Source organism: Typopeltis vanoorti, chromosome 12, assembly GCF_054136105.1.
Source record: "Typopeltis vanoorti isolate ZY-2024b chromosome 12, IOZ_Tvanoo_1.0, whole genome shotgun sequence".
NCBI lineage: Eukaryota > Metazoa > Arthropoda > Arachnida > Uropygi > Thelyphonidae > Typopeltis > Typopeltis vanoorti.
In genome coordinates, this window is record NC_143560.1 from 16,625,577 (window position 1) to 16,651,436 (window position 25,860).

The 25,860-nt window shown below is 34.8% G+C and overlaps 1 protein-coding gene across 3 annotated transcripts in view; it reads right to left on the reverse strand.

Annotated features, from left to right (window-relative positions):
* Positions 1-2,829: 2,829 nt before the first annotated feature.
* The window catches only part of IleRS (Isoleucyl-tRNA synthetase), a 410,216-nt gene continuing 387,185 nt past the window's right edge, over positions 2,830-25,860 (reverse strand). For all 3 annotated transcript variants that reach the window (XM_090401998.1, XM_090401999.1, XM_090402000.1), the window contains exons 30-31: positions 10,978-11,092; positions 2,830-3,033 (exon numbers count right to left, since the gene is read on the reverse strand). In XM_090401998.1, coding sequence (XP_090258124.1) covers positions 2,896-3,033; positions 10,978-11,092 — 253 coding nt within the window. In that variant the 3' untranslated portion in view covers positions 2,830-2,895. The remainder of the gene's footprint in view (positions 3,034-10,977; positions 11,093-25,860) is intronic.

A 25,860-nucleotide genomic window follows, 5' to 3' on the forward strand; every position in this document is an offset into this window, starting at 1 on the left:
GGGTATGACATACAAACCTTTGAGCAATACCAAACATTGGCTATCTTTATCAACTTGCCAAAAGATTCCTTCCATCATCTTGAACATTCTGGGGTTCTACAGCAACTCTTACTCCTGCAGACTTTTGTATTTTAGTAACTGAGTTAGGATCCTACAGCCCTAACTGGTGTCCTGGTCTTCCTAGTGTGCCTGTTCATAGTTGTATTTCTTCGTGCCCGTGAAGATGTTTTGGCAACCAATGCAAATTATTGGTTTAATAATTTATTAGCTAAATAAATTTAGTTAGTAATTATCTTTAGATGTTTCTCCCCTAAACATCAGCACAAGTGATAATCAACATCTAACCATCCATTCATTGTTCTGATTGGTTGCTATTTGAATATTTTCCTTTTACAACAGAATCACATCATGCAGTATGAAGTGGAAAGGGTTGAAATCAGCATACTAAGTCAGAAACAGCAAGTCAAGTGGGAAATTTATTGATATTTGTTTATTATTTTACTGAAAATAGTACTCTGAAAGAACATATATTTATTAGAAAAATAACAAAACTTAGTAAGTCATGAAGGTACCCTGTATCTCTAACCAGAGGCTAAGTTAAAACTAATATAAAATTTTAATTAAATCACTCTTCAGTTAATACTGAGCCCAAGGACTCGTGGGCGGGCGCTTCCCAAATTGTGGGCTACGGCCCCCTTGGAGCTGTTAGTTTTGTTGAGGGGGCCGTGAAATAATGAAAACCAATTTAAAATGTTTTAAGACTAAGTGTGCCATGTCAAATGTGTATGTAAGATGCTAAAATGTAATATTTGCATTTGATTTTTGCAATATTCGCTGTGTATGTTTTGTAATATAAATACAATAAATATAATATGCCTGTATTACGATTTTTTTCCCGATGGGGGCCGTGAAATATTTAAATTTTTCCAAGGGGGCCTTTACATCCATAAGTTTGGGAAGCACTGCTCTACACCACACATTCCTCCCTATACACACACCATGCCATCTGCTACTCATTAACAGTATTTTGGGATAGAGTTTGTCCTCTCAGCAGTGTTTTCTATTAAGAGTCAAATGTATTTATTTAGTACTGTGGCTGTCTTCAATCTGCAGTGTTGTACATCATGCCAGAGAAGCTTGTAATATTTTATCTGTTTTACAGGAGTTGCAGCCATTAGCTGGCATGGCATAGATAATTAACTTCATGGATAAGAACTGTATCACTGAAACAAACAGCTTTGTATATCGGTTTTTAAGATAGTGTTATTAGACTGGTTGATAGTGTAATTGTTTAGGTGAATATCTTTTCCAGTGTGTCTGTTGGCTTTCATTAAATCATTTTACAGTAGCTAACATCTATAAAAAAGGCAGACAGTTATTTGATTCCTTTAATATAGTGAAGTTATTTTTGGATGTTGAGCGTTCAGATACACTGAGGCCAAAGAGTAAACATATCAACATAGGCACACAGACTATGGATTTCATGTTTCTGATAGATTAAACTTACTTCCCTGTTAGTAATGTGCTAAAAAAAATTCCTCTGCATCGATCATGTAAAACCCTTTTTGGTAACTTTTATGCCTCTGCCATATCCTTCCACTTTCTGATTGTTAACCAATTTTTGTAACTCACAAATCTTCAATTTATTTGCATAAGGAGTATTCCATAGATTTGCCTCTGGATCCTCTCCAAGTGACCAGATGTGTCAATATCATCCTTAATAAGGAGGTATAATAGCTTTGTTATCTTTGCTTGGCAGTGTGTTCTTCAATAATTAGGTAGTCCTCTGAGATATTTTAACCACTTTTGCAATATACTGTCTGAATTTCAACTCTGTCCATCAGTATCCTCAGAATCCTAGACTCATCAATTTTCCAGCTATAACAAGTAACATACTTCAGCTCTGTTAGGCAAATTATGTAAATAGAATCAAAGCTAATTGAATAAATTTATATGGAATAAAACAGTTAGGCAAAGACTAGAGACCATAGACATAATAGGTGCTGAGAAAATTTAGAAAAGTTGATCACATGGTAAATGATCAAAATGGTAAAATTATGTATTGTTAAAATGCTTTTTTAACAAATTTTAAAAATGAACATATTAGATAGAAATTTGAAATTATCAGCATTCACCAATGTGTGAACAGAGATAATGTAACAGAGTACAGTCACCTAAATACAGTAGGAAAGGGCTAGGTATTTGATGAGAGGGAAAAAGACAACTAAGATATAAGTGGATTGATGTAGTCAGCAATTCAGAAAACAGATGTGGATGTTGGATGATGTGGAGCCAGGTTAATTTAGAAAATTGATACAAAGCTTACTAGTAATAATGCAAACTTATTCATGTAGCATTATCATAGCATCATGCGCATTTCATAAAGATCAATATTAGGAATTTGATAAGCACCCCTTGGAAAACTAAGACATTGCATCCTTCAATTAAAAAAAAAGACCCTCCAAGCATCCCCCCCCCCAGAAACTTGTGCTTTTAATCATCCTTCATTCAGGCAAACTGATCAAAGCTAAATGCAATTAACAGACAAAAATGCAATTTGCATTGTGTGTAGATATGGAGGCTAAGTAATGCTATACTTTTTAATATGTAATTATATCAGCACTAATGAAAATGTAGACAAGATGGTATTTACAATTTTTTTAAAATTTCATCTACTTCTATTATATTAATCCTTATGGAAAAATGACTTTGCTTTCTGTCAACCTTAAGTGCACCATTTTCAAAGGACAATGGCATGTTCTCATATCTGTTTTATATTTAATATCTTACAAATGATAACAGCAAACAGAAATAAGGAAAGACACCAAATGCTTAAAAATATTTATTTGTACAGCAATCTAAGGGCACAGTAACTGCTCTAATTGAACAAATGTTTCATTCTACATACACATATAATGTTGAAGAACTTAATTTAAGAAGATCACTAGGATTTAAGTCTTGAAGTTTGTCCTTTTTCTCTCGTGACCTGTAAATGGTAACCTTCCTTTCTTGAACTTCAAAAATGAGTGCAACCTTTAAAAGAGTATATATATTATATATTATACATACCCACAAAAGAAAATGATAAATAGTTAAATACAACTTGTATTCATTAGATTAAACAAAAATTTCTCTAATATTTTTAAACAATTAGCAGCCTGATCTCTAGGAGATAGCCACTGCAAGTTTCAGTCAGGAAAGGATATATGTGAATGAAAGATATAGCAATAGAAGACAATATATGAGCAGTGTAATAAATTGAGTTTAATCCTTTACCCAAGTGTAGGCAAACAAAGTTTGCCTACACTTGGGTAAAGGATTAAACTAAATTTATTATAGTCTAACCAGGTGGAAAATAAACTTCCAACATGAGCAGTGTCAAGACATGTTAAAAAGAGCAGATCAGAATTTGCAGAGCTAGAAGGATAAATATTGGGTAGGAGTTGATGGACATCTGGTGTATTTTTTTTAACACACAAAATATGCATAATTTTTCTGAGCATATATAACTATAGAGAATTACACAATATCTAGCCTCTTCTTGATCCTGTCTTCTGACCTGATCAGTATTTAGTTAAAAACTGAACACATATTTTATTGTGTGAAAGCTGTAAGTTGAAAGAACTGCAAATTGCATTTTTGAAATTAAAATAACAAATTACGCATATATCTGCTTAACAGTTCATGGAAAAAGAAATCTGTTCCCCTATAGGAGCTATCTGAAATATATTCAAAATAAAAATGATCAGCATCACATAATGTGTATTTTATAAGATAACAAAATTAATGGAGTTGTGCTACACAATTGCTCCTCCAAAAAAAACTGAGCTATCAATTTTGTTCTTGGTTGTTTATTTCTGCCCTTGATCCACTCTCCTAGAGAAGTATCTCATTATTCCAGCCATGGACTCTAGCTGAGTCTCTAGCAACTTGGAAGTCAGAACATATGTACAGCCTTATTATTCTGGTGTTTAAGCTTATACATTGATTCTCATTTTCAATTTTGTTATTTCAGAAAATGGTAACATACAAAATTTAATAGCTATTTAATTATTAATTCCAATATTTTGTCCAAGATAAATTATCATCAGGAGAACCATAGAATAGTATAGATACCTGCACACAAATATATATTAGTAAGCAAGACTGAAAAACATGGGGGGAAGGGGACTACAGTCCTACTTATTGAGTTGATTGTGTGTTCTTGGCTATTGGGCTGATTGCCTGTGAATGAGAGGCTTCCCAGATGAGCTTGATGCAACCATATTTGTTAAGATTGGGGTAGTTTATGAGGGTTGAAGCAGAATCCAAGAAAAGTGCCTCATGTTCTTGCTTCAGTGATGTAAGATGATATTTCTCATGTGGATCCTGTGGTGGGTATCCAAGGCATGGTCTACTAAACCTGAGCATCCATGAAAAAGCAATCTCTTCTCTGCCATTATAAGCAAATGTTGAAAACATTAGGTATCATAGAAACTCTCAATAACATAAAACCCTTAGGTCTATACATAACTACATTATTGCATTTCTGAATTCTAATTGGCTTTGAAATGTTGTCAGATGGATAGGGCCAGTGACATCATATGATATGATAGCAACTCAACTGAAATGTGTTCAGTTAGAATCAGTGCAATGAAATAGTTTGGGAAGATAAAAACTTCTTTCTCAACTTTCCAAAGTTTTAATATCCACTATTAATGGTTCATATTCTACATATTTTATCAAGGGGTAAGAAATAAGTTAATTATCACTGCCTGCTGCTTGTTTATTTTAGGTTGCCATGTCATAATTAACTGGTCACCGAGCCCTTCAATGAAGATTATAATAAATTTAGTTTAATCCTTTATCCAAGTGTAAGCAAACAAAGTTTGTGCCTGAAAGTATCTTCAGGACTGGGGTAAGGGGGTAAAACACTGGGCAACTTGTTGCAAAGGTGGAGCAAGCTCACAACACTCCTATCTCGGTATCTCCAATAATGCAAAACACATCTCCTTGTGGATATGTATAATGTTATGCATTAAGGGGAGGACCACTACCCAGACTAGTTTCGACCTTTATTGAGGTCTCTTCAGTGGGAGCCAGGCCCGAGTGGAGATACCAGGCAGAAGCATGTTGTGAGCGTGCTCCACCTTTGCAACGAGTTTCCCAGTGTTGTACCACCCTACCCCAGTCCTGAAGATACTTTCAGGCGCAAACTTTGTTTGCTCACACTTGGATAAAGATTAAACTAAATTTATTATAGTCTAACCAAGTGAAAAATAAACTTCCAACATCTTTCTCTAAATCCAGAGTAATTCAATAATAAGGTGGTATACCTGTTGGCAACTCCTGAAGGTAAATATGACCTCTCCTATTGCTTCTGCCTTAGTATCTCCACGTTTGGGTCTGCCTCCCATTGACGAGACCTAAATAAAGGTTGAAACCAGTCTGAGTAGTGGCTCTTCGCTTAATGCACAGAAGTATTTATGTCTGCAAGGAGATGTGCTTTGCATTATGGGAGATACTGTGACAAGGAGTGATGAGAGCTTGGTTCACCTTTGCTCGGAGTTGCCTGGTGTTGCACTACCTTACCCCAGTCCTGAAGATATTTTCAGGCGCAAACTTTGTTTGCTTACACTTGGATAAAGGATTAAACTAAATTTATTGTTTTAGCAAACGATATAAAATACCTAGTTGACAAAAGAAATTTTATTTCGTATTGATCAGTTGACCAATAGTGAACTAAAGTGCAATGGCTCTTTTTAAAAGAATGAAATATGATGCGAGTTTTAAGTGCAAAGTGATTAAATTTGGAAAAGAAAATATTAACTGTGTTGCTGCACGTCAGTTTGGAGTAAACAAAAAGCTAGTTCGCGATTGGAGAAAAAATGAAACTTTAATAATGAAAATGCCAAAAAATAAGTGCGCATTACGGAAAGAAATTTGTAAGTGGCCTATTCTGGAAAATAATGTTGCGGATTGGGTTCGAGAAAATCGCCAAAATGGACTCGTTATAACGAGAAATAATATTCGTTTATTTACTTTGAAGTAGGGCAAAGCAAATAAAAAGGACAGCGAAAACTTCAAAGCTACAGTGAGTTTGTGTAGCCAGTTTATGGAAAGGAAAAATGTAGTGCTTTGACTAAAAACGAAAATTGCACAGAAGCTGCCAAAGGATTTGGATGATAAGTTATTAAGTTTATAATAACTTAATTATAAAATTATATAACTAATATAAACTTAATTAGTTAAAAGATTTATAATTGCTAAAAGAGAGCAAAAAAATTATTTATTGTCTCAAATTGGAAATATGGATGAAACTCCAGTTATGTTTGACACGATTGGGAATAGAACAGTAGAACTGAAAGGAAGTAAAACTATTTCTTTAAAAACAACTGGATATGAAAAAAGCCATTTCACAGTTGTACTTGCTTGTATGGCTGATGGTACTAAATTAAAACCTATGATAATTTTTAAAAGAAAAACAATACGAAAGGTGCATTAAAAAATCCAAACAGTCTTTTAGTGTGGCACATGTTCAAATCCCATTTAACGGAAAGCACAAAATCTTTATTAAGAGAGAATGATACCAATATGGCAGTGATTCCAAGTGGGTTAACTTCACTAGTGCAACCGTTGGATGTTTATATAAACAAGCCATTTCAAGATAGTTTATGAAAACAGTGGAATGTGTGGATGCAAGAAGGAGAGAAAAGTTACACAAAAGGAGGACAAATGCGACATGCATCTTTGATAACTATGTGTGAATGGATAGCAAAAGCATGGGATGAAATAAAACTAGATACAGTAATAAAATCTTTTAAAAAATGTGCTATATCTAACAAATTAGATGGCTCGAAAGATGATTTTGTTTGCAATGAAGAAATTGATGCTAAATCTGATGGAGAAAACGAATACAATTTATATGACGATATACCGGAAGAAATTACAGAACCAGAGTACAATGAACTTTTTATACATTCAGACAGAGAAAATTAAATTTTAATTATGTAGTTAGTTACCTACCTATTTTCTTTTGTAAATAAATAATTATATAACATGTAAATAATTTTTTCTGTAAATAAATTTGATATAAGTTGAAATATTTTTACTTATTTACCCTTTTTGTATATTGCTAATAAATTTAACTGAGTATGATATGTACTAGTTTTTTCTTGGAAAGCAATCAATTTTTGACCCGGAGTATAAGTCGACTTATATGCTGGAATATATGGTAGCATTTTTTTTTTTTAAATTGTCTTTTTTTTTTAATATGAACTCAATTCTGAGGATGAACTACATTTACTTTGGATACAAAATGTTCTAAATCAGGAGAAGAACCACTCCAAGCTGCAAAAATGTTAACATAGCTGGGCCAAACCACAGGTCTAGAGAAACATTGTTCAAAGACATCTTTGAAGTGTTTCATAAAGTAGCCAACGAGTGTGAGTGAGACGTCCCATTGCTGTTTCCTCAATTTGTTGGTACTTTATTTTGAAAGGTAACAAACACATCTGGAGTGAAAACAGAATCAAAAGTCTGATAATATCAGATGGAAAATCTCGATTGAGTAATTTGACAGCATCTGATAAAGGAATGTTGACAAAAAAAAAAAAAAAAGTGACAATAGCTAAGCTGTTAATAACATCAGAGGGACTCAAACATAGATCACAAATTTTGTTTTGTGATCTATGAGTGAAAGATTTTCCTGTGGAAGTAGAAAGTAAATTTGACAAATACTTAGATAAACCTTATAATAAGCAGGACAACCAATGTGGTCTTGGCAAAACCATTTAAACTCAGGGGATGCGTATGAAAAGTCTGTCTTAAGTTTTTTTTCTTTAAATCATCTTCTCAACCAGAAAGTTTTTTTTTTTTTTTTAAGAGAAACTTATGCTATAGTTATATGAATTATATGGCCTTCTAATTATTACCTTTGCCTTGTGTTTTCATGTAAATAATTCATATAACCAGAAACAGTGTCACTGAGATTATTAAGCTTCTTGATCTGGCTATCAGTGGGATTTAAGTATAATAGCCATTCATCATTAATGAAATCTTCCTGCATTATTTCCATTTGAGATTATCTCGAAGGGTTTAAAAAAAATGTTTGTAAGATTCTGATGAAATTTGGAGAATATTGTACTAAAAAAAAACTGGTAGGAACAATATAGGGTACATTTTAATAGAAATACAACTTAATGTATTTATGTATTTAGTTTTTTTTTTTTTTTTTTTTAACTAAATGTTTGCCATATCTATTGCATTTTCTTAAGACAGGCTTTCCATTATCATTATTTTAGACCAAGTAGGCAAATATTTATGCTTTGATACATGAAAGTTTCAAAAGTGTTCCATAAATACAAAAATGCAAAACAGGAGTTGTCTGACCTGAGATTACACTATGTAAAATAGGAACACCTCCCAAGAGTCTATATCTATCTCACATCTGAATTAACAAACCTTCAATTAACTAACCCTTGAATGGATTAGTGTGCCAACTGACTACTTCTAATATAACACCATGTAATACTTTCTGTTATCTAAATTTTTCAATTATATGAACAGCATATGATTGTTCTGCTGTGGTCGGATAACTGAGAGATTACTGTTAGCTGTTTTAAACTGTTGATTCTCATCAGACCAGAGAGAAATCTAGAGTACCACAATGCATACTTTTCATAAATAGTGAGAACCGATATTTTGAAACAACAATTAGGGTAGCGAAAACTATACCCCCCCCCCCCCCCAAATGCACAACAGGCGAACATACAGAGTTTATACCTTCTAAGGTATAATAATGTTGCCATAATCCTATACCTTCAAAATTTGTAGTTTCAAAGCACAAGTTTTTTATGGTCTGCTTTGTATAAATAATGACGTATTATTATCCATCTTTTTAATGAAGACTTAACCTCTTCTCATTCGCATGAAAAGGATGGTTAATGAGTCTAATTGCTATGTTATATTAACTAGGCAAGCAATTTTGAATTTTGACATTTAAATTTAAAGTTTCAAAAATTGATAGTTTATAAAATTACACACCTTTGCTATGATGTTGCAAAGTCACAAAATCTACACAAGAGTTAGATGTCTTGTAGGTGAACGCTTTCCTACAAAGTAAACTCTAAGTGCAACCAATTGAGATTCACTCAACTTCTCCAAGGCATTTATCCAGAGATAGGTGATATATATATATATTTTTTCTCCTGTTGATATACTAACAACTCAGACAATCATGCCAATAGAATACATAGATATTAGATGATACAGTAATTTTAGCTTATTTTATATTGCAATATTAATATTATACATATTGATTATATGCATTATGAAAGCTGCAGAAAAATAGCGTTCTTTCATAAACTCACATTTTCTAGTGTTAAAAGCAATTTTGCTTTTAAAGACTTAATAGGTGGAAGATCACAGGACAAGAATTATTATTTTCAGATAAAAGGAATGGTTTTTATTGTTTTAAGATTGTTCTAGTTAGTCCTTTCATTCATGGTTACACGGTGAAGAGAATTCATCGTAAACATTATGGAAACAACTACCGTGTTAAAGAAACACTTCAGTTTAATATAAACCAAAATAATCACCGGATATTTCAACCTTCACAATGTGCCATCCAAATTCTTGGGATTTTTATGCTGCCATTATTGTTAAGATTAGGATGGTAAATCAAAATTTTGATTAACCATGAAATTTTGATTATCAATCCTAGTTGCAATATAAATTTTATTAATAACTGTAAGATTACATGACAGTAAGAGGAAGATGCTTCTACTCCCTTCCCTCTCCCCCACCCATACCTGGATGATCAAACACGTGCTGATTTTATCTAGGCAAGAACTAAATCTCTGTGTCTAGTATACACTCTACTTTGAACATACTTTTAATTATATACACAGCATCCTCTTATTGCAACTTTCAAAGCTATGTCCAACTGAAGTTTTGCAATTATATCTAAACAAAAAAGTGAGCTACAAGATTTTGTAAACAGATTCTTCTTACAACATTGTAAGTTTACTGGACCCTTCTGTATGTCCCAACTAACTCTTGCAGATTTTATCTATAATTATTGTGGTAAATGTTAGGCAATTCTGGCATTTATTTGCCTAACAGGTAACCATATGTTTCTAGTTTTAATATTTAATAGAATATGGTAAAGATTTTATGGAATGCTTTTGCAATGCTACTCACAAGAGCTATATTTTGAGCTATTGTCTTTCAGCAGCCAGTCAAAGTAAACATTAACAGTAAATATTCTTAGTCTTATAGCTGTTGTCATTGCTATGAAAAACAACTATTAAATGATGCTGGTGAGATAGGTTATGTTAAAAATATCTTTATTCAGCAAATGAAGATATGAATATTCTGAAATTTTGCTGTTTGCATTAATGAGCTAAAAATGGTACTGATTCTATTTGACTATGGGCAGGACTTTTCCATGGTCAATTGGGGTTTTATTTTGCGACTGTGGCATCCACTGTTGTGTGGGCCTACTGTACACATGTCAATCCAACTGTGAGAGGTTGGCAACCTATAGCACGTTTTATAAGAGCTTATACCAAAAAAAGGTTGGTGGTCTCCGGATGATGAACACCATCCCACCTAAAGACTTCATAACACACCATATCTCATAATTAGACAACTTGCAGCCTGTTGGAGAGATAATCATCTCTCTATAAGGTGGAAGTGGAACTCCATAACCCAATTGTGATTAAAATGGATATTGTAAGGGGTTATTCCATAGTAAAAATGTTAAACAGAATAAGAAAGAGAGAGAGAGAGGAAAATAAAAATAATTTTGTGTTAGTAACAGGATGATTTAATAAGTTGGCAATAATAGTTCAAGGTTTATTAATTACACAACATGAATTAAAAAAATATATTCTATTCTTCAGGAATAATGTAATGCTTTCAATACGTTAATGGGAATAAATAAATATATATATATATATATATAAATAAATCAAAAATTTAAAACAAACATACCAGCTTATGTAATTTTTCGACAGTTAAAACAAATTCTGAACAGGGATTTTCGAGAAGCACAGTTCCATAGAGAGGTGTAGAGCCACTATTATTACATAGCTCAACATTTACAAACCTATACAAAAGATTTTTAAAAAAAAAAATCAATTTTTTGTAGTAAAATATATAATGTACCAGTCATAAAAATATTTTAAAAGTAATAAATTTCTGATTATTCAAGCTCTAAGGTATGTTCATAATAAGCATAAGGTCAGGGGGCGCCAGTAGTGTCCAGCGCTTGTGTGCCAAACTTTAGTTGGCACCCCTATACCCAGTAGCACGCCAGTAGTGTCTGGCGCCTGTGTGCAAAACTTTAGTTAGCACCCCTATCTCCCCCCCTCCAATAAAAAAAAACACTTTAAAAAAACTTTTTTTTAAAGTATTTCCTCCTCTTTGATGCCTGTGTGCATCGCACATATGGCCAGTGTGCCCCTGCATAAAGTATATGTGTGTTTCTCTTCTCTTAAAACCTGAAATTTTTATTTTTCAAATCTCTTGTTAATGGATTTGCAAATGAACGCTGCATCATCCCATCAATTTTAAACTGTTTTAAACGTTACACTGTTTCTTGAATGGTAGGGTCACAGTCTGTAGAATGATAGGTTGGTTCAATAAATTTGAAGCTGAATTAGGTATGAATGTCGAATAGCAATTATGGTGCGATTAGTTTACCAATTATATATTTGGTTTAATCCTTTTTCCAAGTGTAAGCAAACAAAGTTTGCGCCTCAAGTATTTTCAGGACTGGGGGCAACTTGTGGTTAAGGTGGTATAAGTTCTGATCACTTGCCTTAGTATCCCATAATGCTATGCATTAAGGGAAAGGTCACTACCCAGACCAGTTTTGATCTGTATTGAGGTCTCGTCAGTGGAAGCCATACCCAGAAGTGGTGATACTAAGGATTAACGATTAAAGACAAATGATTTCTGACATAAATGGTGAAGCAAAATGCTTTTCATACTCCCCATTATCTGATAGCGAAACAGCGAATGGAAGAATTTATGAGCCAATTGTTCGCCCTGAGTGGGCTTGAATATTAAACATCAGAATTGTAGTTTAAGATGGCTTTTGGTCTTTTATGTTTGAAGTAATCCGTTACATGGTAATTTGCAGCTAGTTGAACCAATTTGTTGGGGTGTACAGATGCTTTTGAGAAGAGCTTTGTTGCTATAGTTTGCAGGAAAGTGTAACTATAGGGGACATCTGTGTCTCGATGGAGTTGCACATTTCTTATGAACCATGGAGCGTTTAGAATCATTCGTGGACATTTATTTTGCACTCATTGTAACTTGAGAATATTAGTATGAGCGGTATGGCTCCAAGCCGGAGAAGCATAAGTGAGTATAGGATGAACCATCAGTTTGTAGATAAGCAGTTTGATTCTAGTGTAGGTGATACTATGGTGGAAGTAATGCAGAAGTTATATCACCATATACCAGTTGCCAACACCTTATTATTAAAATTCTCTGGATTAGAGATAGTTGATGGAGGTTTCTTCACTTGGCTATGCTACCAATTACATATTTGGTTTAATCCTTTATCCAAGTGTAAGCAAACAAAGTTTATGCCTGAAGTATTTTCAGGACTGGGGCAGCTCATGGTTAAGGTGGTATAGGTTTTGATCACTCGCCTCAGTATCCCATAATGCTATGCATTAAAGGGAGGTTCACTACCCAGACCGGTTTTTACCTTTATTGAGGTCTCGTCAGTGGGAGCCAGACCCACAAGTGATGATACTAAGGTGGAAGTAATGCAGAAGTTATATCCCCATATACCAGTTGCCAAAAGGTGTCAACACCTTATTATGATGAGACCTCAATAATGGTTGAAACCGGCCTGGGTAGTGACCCTTCCCTTAATACATAGCATTATGGGATACTAAGCCAAGTGTTCAGATTAATTATCTGATCAGATTAATATTAATAAGGCAAGTGATCACCTTAACCACGAGTTGCCCCAGTCCTGAAAATACATCAGGTGCCAATTTTGTCGCTTACACTTGGATAAAGGATTAAACCAATATAATAATAGCCAAGTGAAAAAACCTCCATCAACTATCCCTAATCCAGAGAATTTTAATAATAAGGTGTTGACACCTTTTGGCAACTGATATATGGTGATATAACTTCTGCATTACTTCCACCTTAGTATCACCACTTCTAGGTCTGGCTCCAACTGACAAGACCGCAATAAAGGTTGAAACCAGTCTAGGTAGTGACCCTTCCATTAATGCGCAACATTATGGGATACTATTGCAAGTGATCAGAACTTATACTACCTTAACCACGAGTTGCCCTAGTCCTGAAAATACTTTAGGCACAAACTTTGTTTGCTTACACTTGGATAAAAGATTAAAACAAATATATAATTGGTAGCATAGCTAAGTGAAAAAACATCCACCATCATCATCTAATAGTTGTTGTCATTGCTATGTCCAACTTTATATATATATAAGGACATAATGCAGAAAGAGAGCACTTACTTGTACTATGAGTAAGGAGTGAATCTGTGAGAGAGTGAGTGGATTTAGGTAGATTTTTGGTTCACATTTAAAATGTGAGAATAGTGTTCTAAGGTTGGGCAGGTTTAAAACTTATACAGTATTAGCAGTTGTACATATGAGAAGCAGTGTTTTAAGTGGAATAAAATAGTGAAAAGGCTAAATATGTAGGTTAATCTGAGAACAGAAATTTTATCTTAACTGGAAATCTGAATATCATCAAAGAGAACAGGAAATGACCTGAAATCTTTAAGAGAAATAAGACAGGGTATTGTTTGGGTAGCATCAGGATCTTGAAGCCTCAAATCATTTGGATTTAGCAAATCAAGAGAAATGGATTGCACAGTCAGCAAAACTATGGATAGGATTTCCAGTTGATGAGACAAGAAGAAACCGACAATCCAAATACAAAGTACGGAAGGCAGACCTTAAGATAGTAATTTGGTAAAGCCTCTATGCTAGATCTGATAAGATGTCCTGGAAACATTCAAGAGTGACTATGTAAGTTTCTCAAAGCATTTCATGGCTTATGTGCAAAGGTTAGTTAGGAAATCCACTGGTGAGCAAGAGTGACAGGATCAGTAATGTGATCATTTAATTAACTAACTGGTAAGTCCCAAAGAGAGCAGAAAAAACAGTCATTTGACAGATCACAGAAATGAATGAGGAAAATTAGGGGAGCAAGAAGATAGCATCAATGGCACAATCATTAAAAATGAATGCAGTAGAAAGGATCTTGACATTATTAATTGAGCGCAGCAGAGTAAAAACAGTGTTGTGCATGTCCTACAGATGCCTTTTATTTTAGTGAATATTAGTAATTATTTCTGGTTATATCTTACTTACTTTAGACCAGTGTTTCTCAAACTTTTTTCGACTTTGGAACACATCACAAATCTTGAAATTTTCGCAGAACACCTTGGTTATTTTGTAATGTATAAATTAATAATTAATTGGCAATTTAGCTGATTTTTTTATTATTAATCAATAATTGATAATTAATTCTTGATTAATAATTAACATCAATTAAACCATCATTAAATTAATTTTGCTGACAAATTAATTGAAAAATGACAAATTCCAGAACTTCTCGCGGAACACCTATTCACCTACCACGGAACACCGGTTGAGAACCACTGCTTTAGACTATAAGTTGAGCATGCGTGTGTTTGTTTCAGAAATTTAATGCGGGATATCATTTAGAAAGATTTTTTTTTTTTTCATGATTTTTCATTTCTCCCCCCAATGCTTACAAGGAAAATGGCAACAAAAGCTTCCACCAAGTTTAGGATGAGGGATTTTGCATGATGTAGTGTTCTAGAAAATATGGAATGAATGGGTATACTTTTGTCCTATCATACTGAGGCTGCTGCCTTGGTATGATACGACAGAATTGTGAAGGACCATGATTGCTCAAATCAATGAGAAGATTGTGCAGGAGGTATGGTGTGTAGTTTATAGATGTATGGAGTAAATTTGATGGATGACATATGGATGCAATCAAACATATGTCTGTTAATTGTAGGCCCAAGGGGATGTTGAAATGCGTGTACAGTAATGCCAGATGTATCAGAAATAAGGGAGAGGAATTTTTGGCATTGGTCAGCCCGATTTGGCCAAAAATGATAGGCATCAGTGAGATCTGGTTGACAGAAGATAATATAGTTACAGAGATAGAATGTAAAGGGTATTGTATTTTTTTCAGGGAGGATAGAAGGAATATGACAGGAAGTAGAGAGGATTTTAGGTCGGGGGAATGGCTCATTTAAGGCTGTCTGGTGTGAGATAGAGGCCAGTAAGACAAAATATATTGTTAGTTGCTGAAATAGACAAAGTCCACAGAAAAATGTAGATGGCATGTCCTGACAGATTAGCCCAATGAGTGCAGGCTGAACAATTATTATGGGAGACTTCAACTATGGGGATTGAAAGAAGGAAAGGGAGCATGGTAAAATGGAAGTGAAATTTATACAGTTGCTAAGGAATAATTACCTGAAACATCATGTTATAGAAGGGACCACAGGTTTGAGAGTGCTGAATCTGGCAACAGCATCAGGATATATATCCATAATCAAAGTAGACACTCTTCCTCCAATCAGGAAGAGTGGCCACGCAATCTTGTTCTGGGAAGTTGCTAAACATGAAATTCTCTGTAAAGAAATGGTTCATGTAGAACTATAAACCTGGTAATTATAACAGACTTAGGAGACTTCGTGGAGCAGTGCCATGACGTGAGAAACTACAAAGAAAGAACGTCAGTAGTGCATGGGAAATGGTCAGAGATTGTTTGAGAGAAGCAGTATCAGACTGCAAATCCAAGATCAAGAGTATGAACCAAGTGAGAGTTAAGTGGATGAGTAGAGATATAAAGCAAGAGCTGAAAAAACACTGTTGAGGGAACATAAAGAAAAAGGTGATCAATATGCTCATGTGTAGTACAAAGTAAGAAAGGGCGACTAGTTTGGTAAGAAAGGCCAAATCAGATTATGAGATAAAATTAGCTAAACAGGCCAAAGTAAACCCAAAAGAGTTTTTTTTTTCAACTCAAAAGAATAATGAAAAGTTAAGCATAGATAAATAGATTACATGTGGATGGGCAAATCTCCCAAAATTCACATTTCAAATATATATATGTTGTCTTCAGGGATTGAAGCAGTATAATTTCTGATTTTGATGAAAGCGATTTATTTTGATATTTCCTGGTATCCGAATGATTAATTATGGCAACTGTTTTTATTTGGCAGAACTACAGAATTTTTGCAGTTTTACAGGGTTTTAAAATTAATCACAGATTATTTCCAGATTTTCTGATTTCTGATTTTTTTATTTCTTATTATATTTTGATAGTTAAAAAATGTTTTTCTTATGTGAGATAAATTAACATAGATGATTGTGTGCAAATATTTCATGTTTAGATCATGAAATATTTGTTTAAAAATGATAGCCTTTACAGGCTGATTGTCCCCTCATACTTTTTGATTGGCATTTGTACACAAGCTGTATTAATAAACGTTTTTGTGTGAAATACGGCTTTTTTTATTTGCTCGGCCTCGACGATGCGAGCCCTTTTTAAGATTTTCATAGCTCACCACTGATTATACCTAAGAATAAATTATATTTTAATAACATTGTCAGCTTATTTTTAAAAAGCATTTTTTTAATTATTAAGCTTCAGAGCACCACCTTGTTGCTATATTGACAAATGAAGATCAAGATGAAGATCCATGCGAGGTGAAAATAGAAATTCTGCCTGATACAGGAACAATTCAAATTAAAAACTGCTTCTTTGTTCTCGTTCTGTTATTTTCATCCCTTCAAGCCTAGACAGTTTTTTATTGCGTCTTTAAGTGTATTTAGGATATCCACTTACCAATATAATTTTTAGGACCTTGTGAGTAGTATGTGTATGTGTGTGTGCAGTAAGCAATTTACAATAATGAGGGTTTTTACACATCACCAGCTTAATGTAAAAGTAGAATAAAACATTTAAAAAAATACAATTTTTTACTAGTACATAACAGTAACTTAGCTATGCAGTTCAATGCAATTTCATATTGCTAGGGTTTGCAAAGAATAGGTACAATGCAGTTTGAAGTACTTATTTCATTCTATTTTCACTGCACATACATCCGCTCTGACATACCTTGCCAGAGAGCACCCAACCTAGAATCGCCCAAATTTGACCTTCTTTGGTTGAAAATATCCCTTCCTGACTCAGTCAAATTCATTTGTTGTCTCTTTCGGTCCTCTAATACCACCAACCACTCTAAGCTCTTTAATTTCCTCTCCTTAAAAGTTGATATTCTCCAGTCCCACTTTCAATGATGATTTTATGTCCACAACACCAATGGCTTTCACAGTAGTACAGATCTTGCAGGCAGGGATGCTGACACATTTGCCATCACTAACAACCTTACACAAATTGTTCACATGCCAACCAGTACAGCTGATAATCCAAAAAACTCCCCAAATGCTTTAGATCTCTTCCTTACCAATGACCTTTCCAAATACACAGTGAATGTAGTGGGCCCCCTAGGTAATCCTAACAACAATCTAGTGCTCATTTCCTTCCACATGCAACAATGTCAAACTACTCCCATACAAGAGTAGTTTGGCATGGTTGGACTATTGCTTCTGGCCTTCCAACCCAAACATATGCCAAATGTATCACCAAAGTAATCCTCACTGGAATGGAAACATACATTCCTCACACTACCTTGAACTGCCATCCCCTAACTAAACCTTGGTTCTCCAAAAGATGTGCCAAGCGCTGTACAAATGAAAAAAAGTATACCATAACTGGCTCAAATAAAGAATGCCATCCTCCTTTAGTGCTTATACTCAAGCCCAAAATAAATGCAAGAAAACTATCAATGCTTCCAAAACAGAGTACAAAAGAGGAAAAAGCAGGAAACTTGCAGCCGAGCCTTTTGGTTTCTTGCCAAAGCAATTGGTCGCAACTTTCGCCCAACGTTATTCCGACCCTTATCATATAATGATGCAATAGACCCAGATGGTTCTATTGCATCATTACCCACAGAAAAAGCCAATCTCCAGACTTCACACTTTGCTTCCAATGCATATGATTATAAATGCTCCCCAATCATTCCAGATGTCCAGCATACAAAGCCCCCTATATCCTTTTGCCAGAAACAGATAAGAAAAATATTGTCCAAATTAGACACCCACCCACAAAAAAAAAAAAAGTCTCCTGGCCCTGATGGCATTCCTCCAATTGTCCTGAAGGCTTGTGCACCAGAAATAACTCCTATCCTATGTTGCCTGTATATACTCTCTTACTCCACTTGTATCTATCCTAAAGCATGTTAATTGGCCTATATTCAACCCATTCCCAAGAAGGGTAACAAATCACTGTCATCTAACTACTGCCCTATCTCTCTCACCTCAGTCCTGTCAAAAGTAATGGAGAAAACCATCAATTCGCAACTCTTATGCTACCTGGAAGACATCCAGCTAATAAACGACCACCAGTTTGGATTTCGTCACCGCTGAGCAACAGGAGATCTATTCACATATATCACCCATCTCTGGACAAATGCCATAGGAAAGTTTGGTGAATCTCAAGTCGTTGCACTTGATATCTCCAAAGCTTTTGACTGGGTCTGGCACAAGGGATTACTAAGCAAATTTTCATCATTTGGTCTGTATCAGGGCTTCTGCAGTTGGATTGCCAGCTTTCTGTCTGGATGCACAGTGTGATTGTAGACAGTTCCTTATTCTCTCACCATTCAACTAATGCCGGGGTTCCATAAGGTTCTGTTCTCCCACCAACTCTCTTCCTTCTATACATCAATGACCTACTTCAGTTAACCTGCAACCCAATCCACAGTTTTACAGATGACAACACATTGTACTCCTGTCTTCCATTTGATAAACCTTACTTTACATGACTCACCACAACCAACAGAACATCAACCACCACTGCCCTCAATTCTGATCTCTAAGCCATCCTCCAATGGGGGTTCAGATAACCTCATCAATTTCAATACCAGTAAAACTCAGTTTATCTTATTTCTTACAAAAAAGAACAATTTTCTCCCAGTATTATTTTTGACAACACTCAAATTTCCAGACAAGATGAGAATTCTCTTCTTGGAATTACCCTGACATCAAGCCTTTCTTGGCATAAACACATCACAACAATTGCTTCCTCAGCTTCTAAAAAACTAGGATTTCTTTGCTCAAGATGTTACTTCACTTCTGAACAGCTGTAAACCTTATACAAATCACAAATCAGCCGAGCTATTAAATATTGCTCTCACATTTGGCATTGGCATTTGCATTTGGACCCTAAGAGCTCCCTCAAAATGCTTGACTCAATACAGAAGAGAGCAATTAGATTGATTAATGACTCATCTCTCACCAACTCACTCCCTTTTTGCACAGACGTTTGGTTATTATGTGTATTCTATTAATATTTCCATCGCAAATGTTCATCTGAAATAGTATCAATCATTCTCCAACTCAGTATCAAGTCTGCTGGAACATGTACAGTTGCTGCCTAACATTCCTTCACAGTGTTGAAAGTTTATTTTTCACTTGGTTAGAGTATAATAAAATTAGTTTAATCCTTTATCCAAGTGTGAGCAAACAAAGTTTAAAAACAGTTTAAAAGTTAAAAAACAAAGTGGTGTGGTATCACCTTACCCTAGTCCTGAAGATACTTCAGGCGCAAACTTTGTTTGCTCACACTTGGATAAAGGATTAAACTAATTTTATTATTCCTTCACAGTACACATTGAAATCCACAGAACAGGTTTCTTTTCCTCCTCCTCCATCCCTGCTACTGCTGTATTGTGGAACAGTCTTCCCACAATACAGTTACAATGGAGAGGAATACAGTTACAAGGAATACAATGGAGAGGCTTTTAAATCAAATGTAAATAAGTTCCTCCTTTCCCAACCCACTACCCATATACAGTACTAATGTACTATAGGTTGATCAACTAACTTCTCGTGTATGGGCTCAACATAAAAAAATAAATAAATAAATAAAAATGAAATATCCTCTGATTTTCAGCCAGAAAGAGATCAGGAGAATCTGGTCCAAAGTTGATACCAAATAAAGTTACCTAGTCCTAATGACATTTCTCTGACTGTGTGTCACAGAGCGAACACCACCTGTTATATATCAGTCTCCAGATGACATATTCAAGTCAAAATTCTACCGATTCACAGCACACTGTTCTCCTCATTTTCTCATTTGATAAACCTTGTAGTACTAGGTGCAAGGTCTGTCAAATGAGAAACTTCTATAGCCTAAATTACTTCTTAAATCTTTCTTCAAAACTTATTTTAATGGTAGTAAAACAATCTTCTCTTATTTCTCTTTTTCAAAGAAAGTACTTTTTTCTTTTCCTTTGTCACAAATATCTGAAGAGGACGAGATTTGTTTTTTTGAGTTAAACCTCCAATAGTTCCTGACAAGTAAAGATACACTTATGAGCCAAAACATGACTACTTTGGCCAAAGAAGATTCAACATACCTAGGTATGTTGAGCCTCCTTTGGCCAAGATAACTGCTTGCACCCATCTTGGCATTGACTCCACTAGACCAAAAATGGTATCCTGAGGTATCTGGACTGACCAGGCAAAATAATGTCCTGGAGATTAGTGACCAATCAAGGCAGTAGTGTCAACTAGAGATAGCCGCAGTCAACATTATCATACAAACTTTTGAAGAGACTCAAATCAGGAGAATTAGCTAGCTGGAGGAGGGGGGGGCACATGAAATGCTTGGATATGCTCTTGGAAAAAACCATGCTTGCATAATGCGAGCCTTATGACACAGGACATCGAGCCACACTGCCACCATCTAGGGCAATATCGGGTTTGAAACAATCCCCACAAGGTAAGCATTAATAGTCAAGGTGTGTTCATGAATAATCAGATACTACAGTAATTGTCTTAGCCATGTTCTACTCTTTGGCAAAATCATAGACTAATAAAGAAAAAAAAATCTTGTATAAGTTAATTTTTTAGTTAGGAAAAGGAGAATATATGGAATAACCTTTAGAAAAGGATTGAGAACACAGACGATTTCAACAATTTTAATAATTAATTGGATACACGATTATTGGTGTAAGGCAGATTATGCTAAATAATATGAACTGATATAGAGATGAACAGAATTATATATGAATAGTTTAGTATATTCACGAATAAAGGTAGTGACTAAAGATAATATATGTAATTAGCATACTGTTATTCACTGTTGGTGACTACTGTAAATTTTTAAATGATAGTTGATATCATTATGCTGATAAGTGATTATTAACAAATGATTAATGAATGTTATTTATTATTCTAATTTAATAAAATATTGATATACAACCAACACTGTTACACATGTTGGTACAATTATCAATTTTGTAAATTATTATTAACTGTATTGTTGATATTCATTTTTATGGCTGTTTTGCCTATTTTTTAAAATATCAATAATGCCCTAAAATTGAGTAAAAAGCCATCATAAAAGGGGCTCTCCTAAAGAAAAATAGGTGAAATAGCCATAAAAATTAATATTAATTTAGAGGAGTAACATGGAATATTTTCCAGAAATAATATCCGTACTGTTGATTACTAATATTTCAGTCAATGTAATATAATATCAAAAGAATAGCTAGATATTAGCACTACTGAACATTTTAATATTGTAACGTACTTGTAAAAATATTAATAGGAAAAAGTAATTAGTAACAATAATAAAAGAGGGCAGCATCCCGAGAAGGAACAACAAATAATGAAGCTACTAATGTTATCCAATTTCATCGAGTGACTGATCGGAAAGATTGCTAAGGATGTGAATTATTTTGTTGGAAAAGTAACGTGTGTGAAATTACAGGAATCAGTGAAGGATAGGTATTTGAAAAGAGTAGGGCTAGACTAAATGAAGGGATTTTAGGGAGAAAAACGCATGGCAAGAGTAATCCTAGAGATTTCATTCATTATGCACTTAGTGAAAAAAAAAGCTCTCTGTTGATAGATGGAAGGAAGCTCCTAACTACAGCTAGTGGTTAAGACTGATCATTATATTCCTGACATGTCCCCTGAGGGGGGGGGATGTACAGGATGTTATGATGGTACTTTACATGAAAAGTTTACATCAATACTAACTTCCTACCAACAATTTTCTTCAAAATTGATCTGTTATCCGTCAGGACTCCAATATGATCTGATTATTTATATCAGTCATCTAAGAGAATCTTCTTACTGTATCAATCCACTTCAATCTTGTTCTTCCTCTGTATCTTTTTACTGCCATCCTGGCAAAAAAAGACTTTGCTTGCCAACTTTACAATACCCATTCTGTTTAAATAACCAATACCACCTGCGATTAGCTCTTCTCACACATTCCTTTCTGAATCTAACAATACAAAGGGTTTCCGAAAAGTAAGGTAACACTTTTTTCCCCCCTCCCTCGAGAATGTTTAATAATGGGAAGTTGAAATTATACACCAAGAAATAAGTGAACATGCACTACTTCTCCACAAAGTTTCCAAATTTATTGATTCACTTTTCCCAAAATAGATCAGTTTATCAATACCAGCACTGAAGAAGTCTGTGCCCACATCCAGTAACCAACGTTGCACCGTCTGATGAACTTCCTCATCCATAGTGAAATGCCTTCTGGAAAGATGTTTCTTGAGAGCCTTGAATAAATGGAATTCTGAACACATTAAGTCTTGTGTGTGTGTGGGGGGGGGGGGGGATATGATAGAGATTCCCAACAATTGCAGTGCAACCATTCAAGAGTGGTGTGTACCCTAACGTGCGCAGTGTGTGTGTGTGTGTGTGTGTGTGTGTGTGTGTGTGTGTGTGTGTGTGTGTGTGTGTGTGTGTGTGGAGTAGCATTGTCATGCATCAAAATCATGCCACTTGAAAAGAGTCCTGGTTGTTTGCATCAAATGTTAGCTTTCAGTTTGGCCAACATTACGCAGTAATGCTTTGCATCGATCATTCCTCCCTTTGGCCAGAAGAACATCAACAGAATGCCTCGGCGATCCCAGAACACTGTGGCCATGACTTCTTGGACAGTAGGAAGAGTTTTGAATTTTTTATGCACAGGTGACTGCGGATGTTTCCAGGTCGTGAAGTCTTCTTTGCATTCCAAGGTAAAGTGATGAATCCACATTTCGTTTCCTGTGACTAGGTGAGTGAGAAAATCCTCGCCTTTATTGCTGTTTCGCAACAGATTCTCCAGACACATCCCCATGTGTTGCCTTCTGCTTCTTTGACAATTATTGGGGCACCCAGGTGGGAGCACACGTTTTGAAAGCCAAGGACATCATGAACAATTTCATAAACAGCAGACTTACTCTAGTTCACCACTCATGCAATTTCACTTGCTGGTCTTCAAAAATGATGACCTGCCTCAAACGCATGGAAAGGCATATGTGTTCCCTGTTCTTGTGACTGGGCTTACTATGGACAGACAGGAAGAACTGTTTACATCCACCTTGGTGAACATAAAAAAATACATCTGGCACTATCATTATAGCAAGTTGAGTCTAGCAGACCATGCCTTGGATACCACTTCACACAGAATCAACTGGAAGAAAAACAAAAGTGCTATACAGAAGTCATAAGTCAGACAGATTATTTTTGCAATCAACAGAAGCTTTAAAGCATGCTCCAAACGTCAACAACTATGGCTGTATAAATTTACCAAAAATCTGAGAAACAGTCATTTTAAGATCTAATTAATATTTGTTTTCTCTCTTTTAAATGGTGCCTAATTAGGACTTTAGTTCCTTTTGTTGTCCATTGCAACTTTTTAAACTAGTCTCACTGTTATACCAAATTGGTGTTGTTTCGTGTAATGTGACAAACTGTTTTTGTGCTCTGAAGATGTTAGATATAAAATCAGCGAAATGTCAGCAAATAAGGTAATAAATATTATTTTCTTATCATTCTGTGTTGTCATGAAGGCCTGCTTGCCTGATGTTAATCTACAATGTCATTACGGTCTGCTTTAAATTCTTTGCACCAAAAAACACACCTGCTTCTTTGACATCACCTTTTTTGCTATAAACCACTTCATGGTGAATGTCATTTGGAGCCCCTTTTGCTTGCAAAAAATGAATAATTTCACAGACACCTGTTTTGGACTACACACAACGCAGTACCCATCATCTTGCAACTAGAATTAGCTCTGAGGCAACTGCAATGTCAGTTTTTTGTTTTAACATTATTAATGGGTCTATCTGTCTACTATGTTTTATCTTATTTCTTTTATCATTATTAAGAAAAAAAGATGTGTTACCTTGTTTTTCAGAAACCCCTCATATCAAGTTACTTCCCAATATCATCATTTTTAATATGATTCTGCCATTAATGCCACCTATTCACTCCACTCATCTTTCTCACACCTCTCATATCTGCAGTCTCCAATTGTTGATCAAGTGTTTTTTCTTCTAACCTGGCTCTCAGATTCATAAGTTAAAATTGGTTTGAATACTGTCTTGTATACAGTTTAGTGTTTAGATTAATGTCTCTCTTGTAGCTGGTATGATGTCCTACCATACCAGCTTTGCTAATTCTGTTGTCTATTTCTATATTTAATTTGATGCCCTCACTACTAAAAATTGTGCTTAAAGAGTTGAAATGTTTTAATTTTCTACAGATTCTTTAAATTTAGTTAGAGAATACTGAAGACTTGTACTGATTTTAATTAAGAGTATACAGCCATCTGCATTAAGAGTCAAAATTATCATCTCCAATTCCAATATGGGTACTATGAGTGCGCTGCTCTACTCCAATTATCTGGATTTCATCTAATTCAGCATTCTAAATTACAGTGTAGTTGCTATAAAACTTTTATGCTTCCATATTTGAGATTTTGTTTGAATTAATCTGTTCCAGCTGCCTTACCACATTTTGCACACACAAACTTAACAAAAATCATAATTCTGAGGTGGAGTCTGAAAGTTAGAGGCAAAAAGGAAAGTTAGAAAGTCATAGAAAAGAAGAAAGCATATTGAAAGTACCTAGCAAGTAAGTCATGTACTAGCATGTACTCTGAAGGAATACAGAAGGAAAAAAAAAATTCAAAAGAAATAAGATTTGTTCTTGTTGTTCAACAAATAGGATTCACTTTTTTATGAAAATGCAAATATCACATTAGTCTGAAATAATGAAAGAAGATAAAAAAAAAAAGTGAAAATTTCTGGAGTAATAATTATAGTTTCATAGAACTGTGCAGAAGGGTTCTTAAAGGTCAAAGCTATATAACTGAGAGGAGACCTCCACACAGTCTTTAAAAGAATGCGGAGAACAGAACAGGGCTTCTGACCTGATGTCCAATCCTCATCTTCTCGTGGTTCGCCCTGTTAGGTACCTACCTGGATACTGAATAATGGACAAAGATGAGCTGGTAATTTGGGATTTAGTGAACCAAATTGTATTCTTATTGGCTTAAACCAAAATTTCAAATGATGGAACAACATGACAGAATTTCATGTAGGCTGGGACGTCACCCAGTTAAACAAGGCCCCCCATTGTTTTCCCCAGGGAACCAAGGCAAACAGTGAAGTCAGCTACTGGAACAAATCCTAAAACCTACCCCAACTCAACATCACCAGAGTTCAAGATTGATACTATCAACAAAAGAAGCTTGAATAGCAAAGAAATGGAGCTAGCTGAGAAATTGGATAAGTATCAGATCGACATAACAGGAGTGACTGAAACAAAAAAGACAAAAACTGGTGAGATCTTTCTGAGCAATAAATACAAAATGTTATATTCAGGCAATGACAATCAAGGAAAAGAAGGAGTAGCCATAGTATTCAACACTAAATATGAGGATAATCTTCTTGAATGG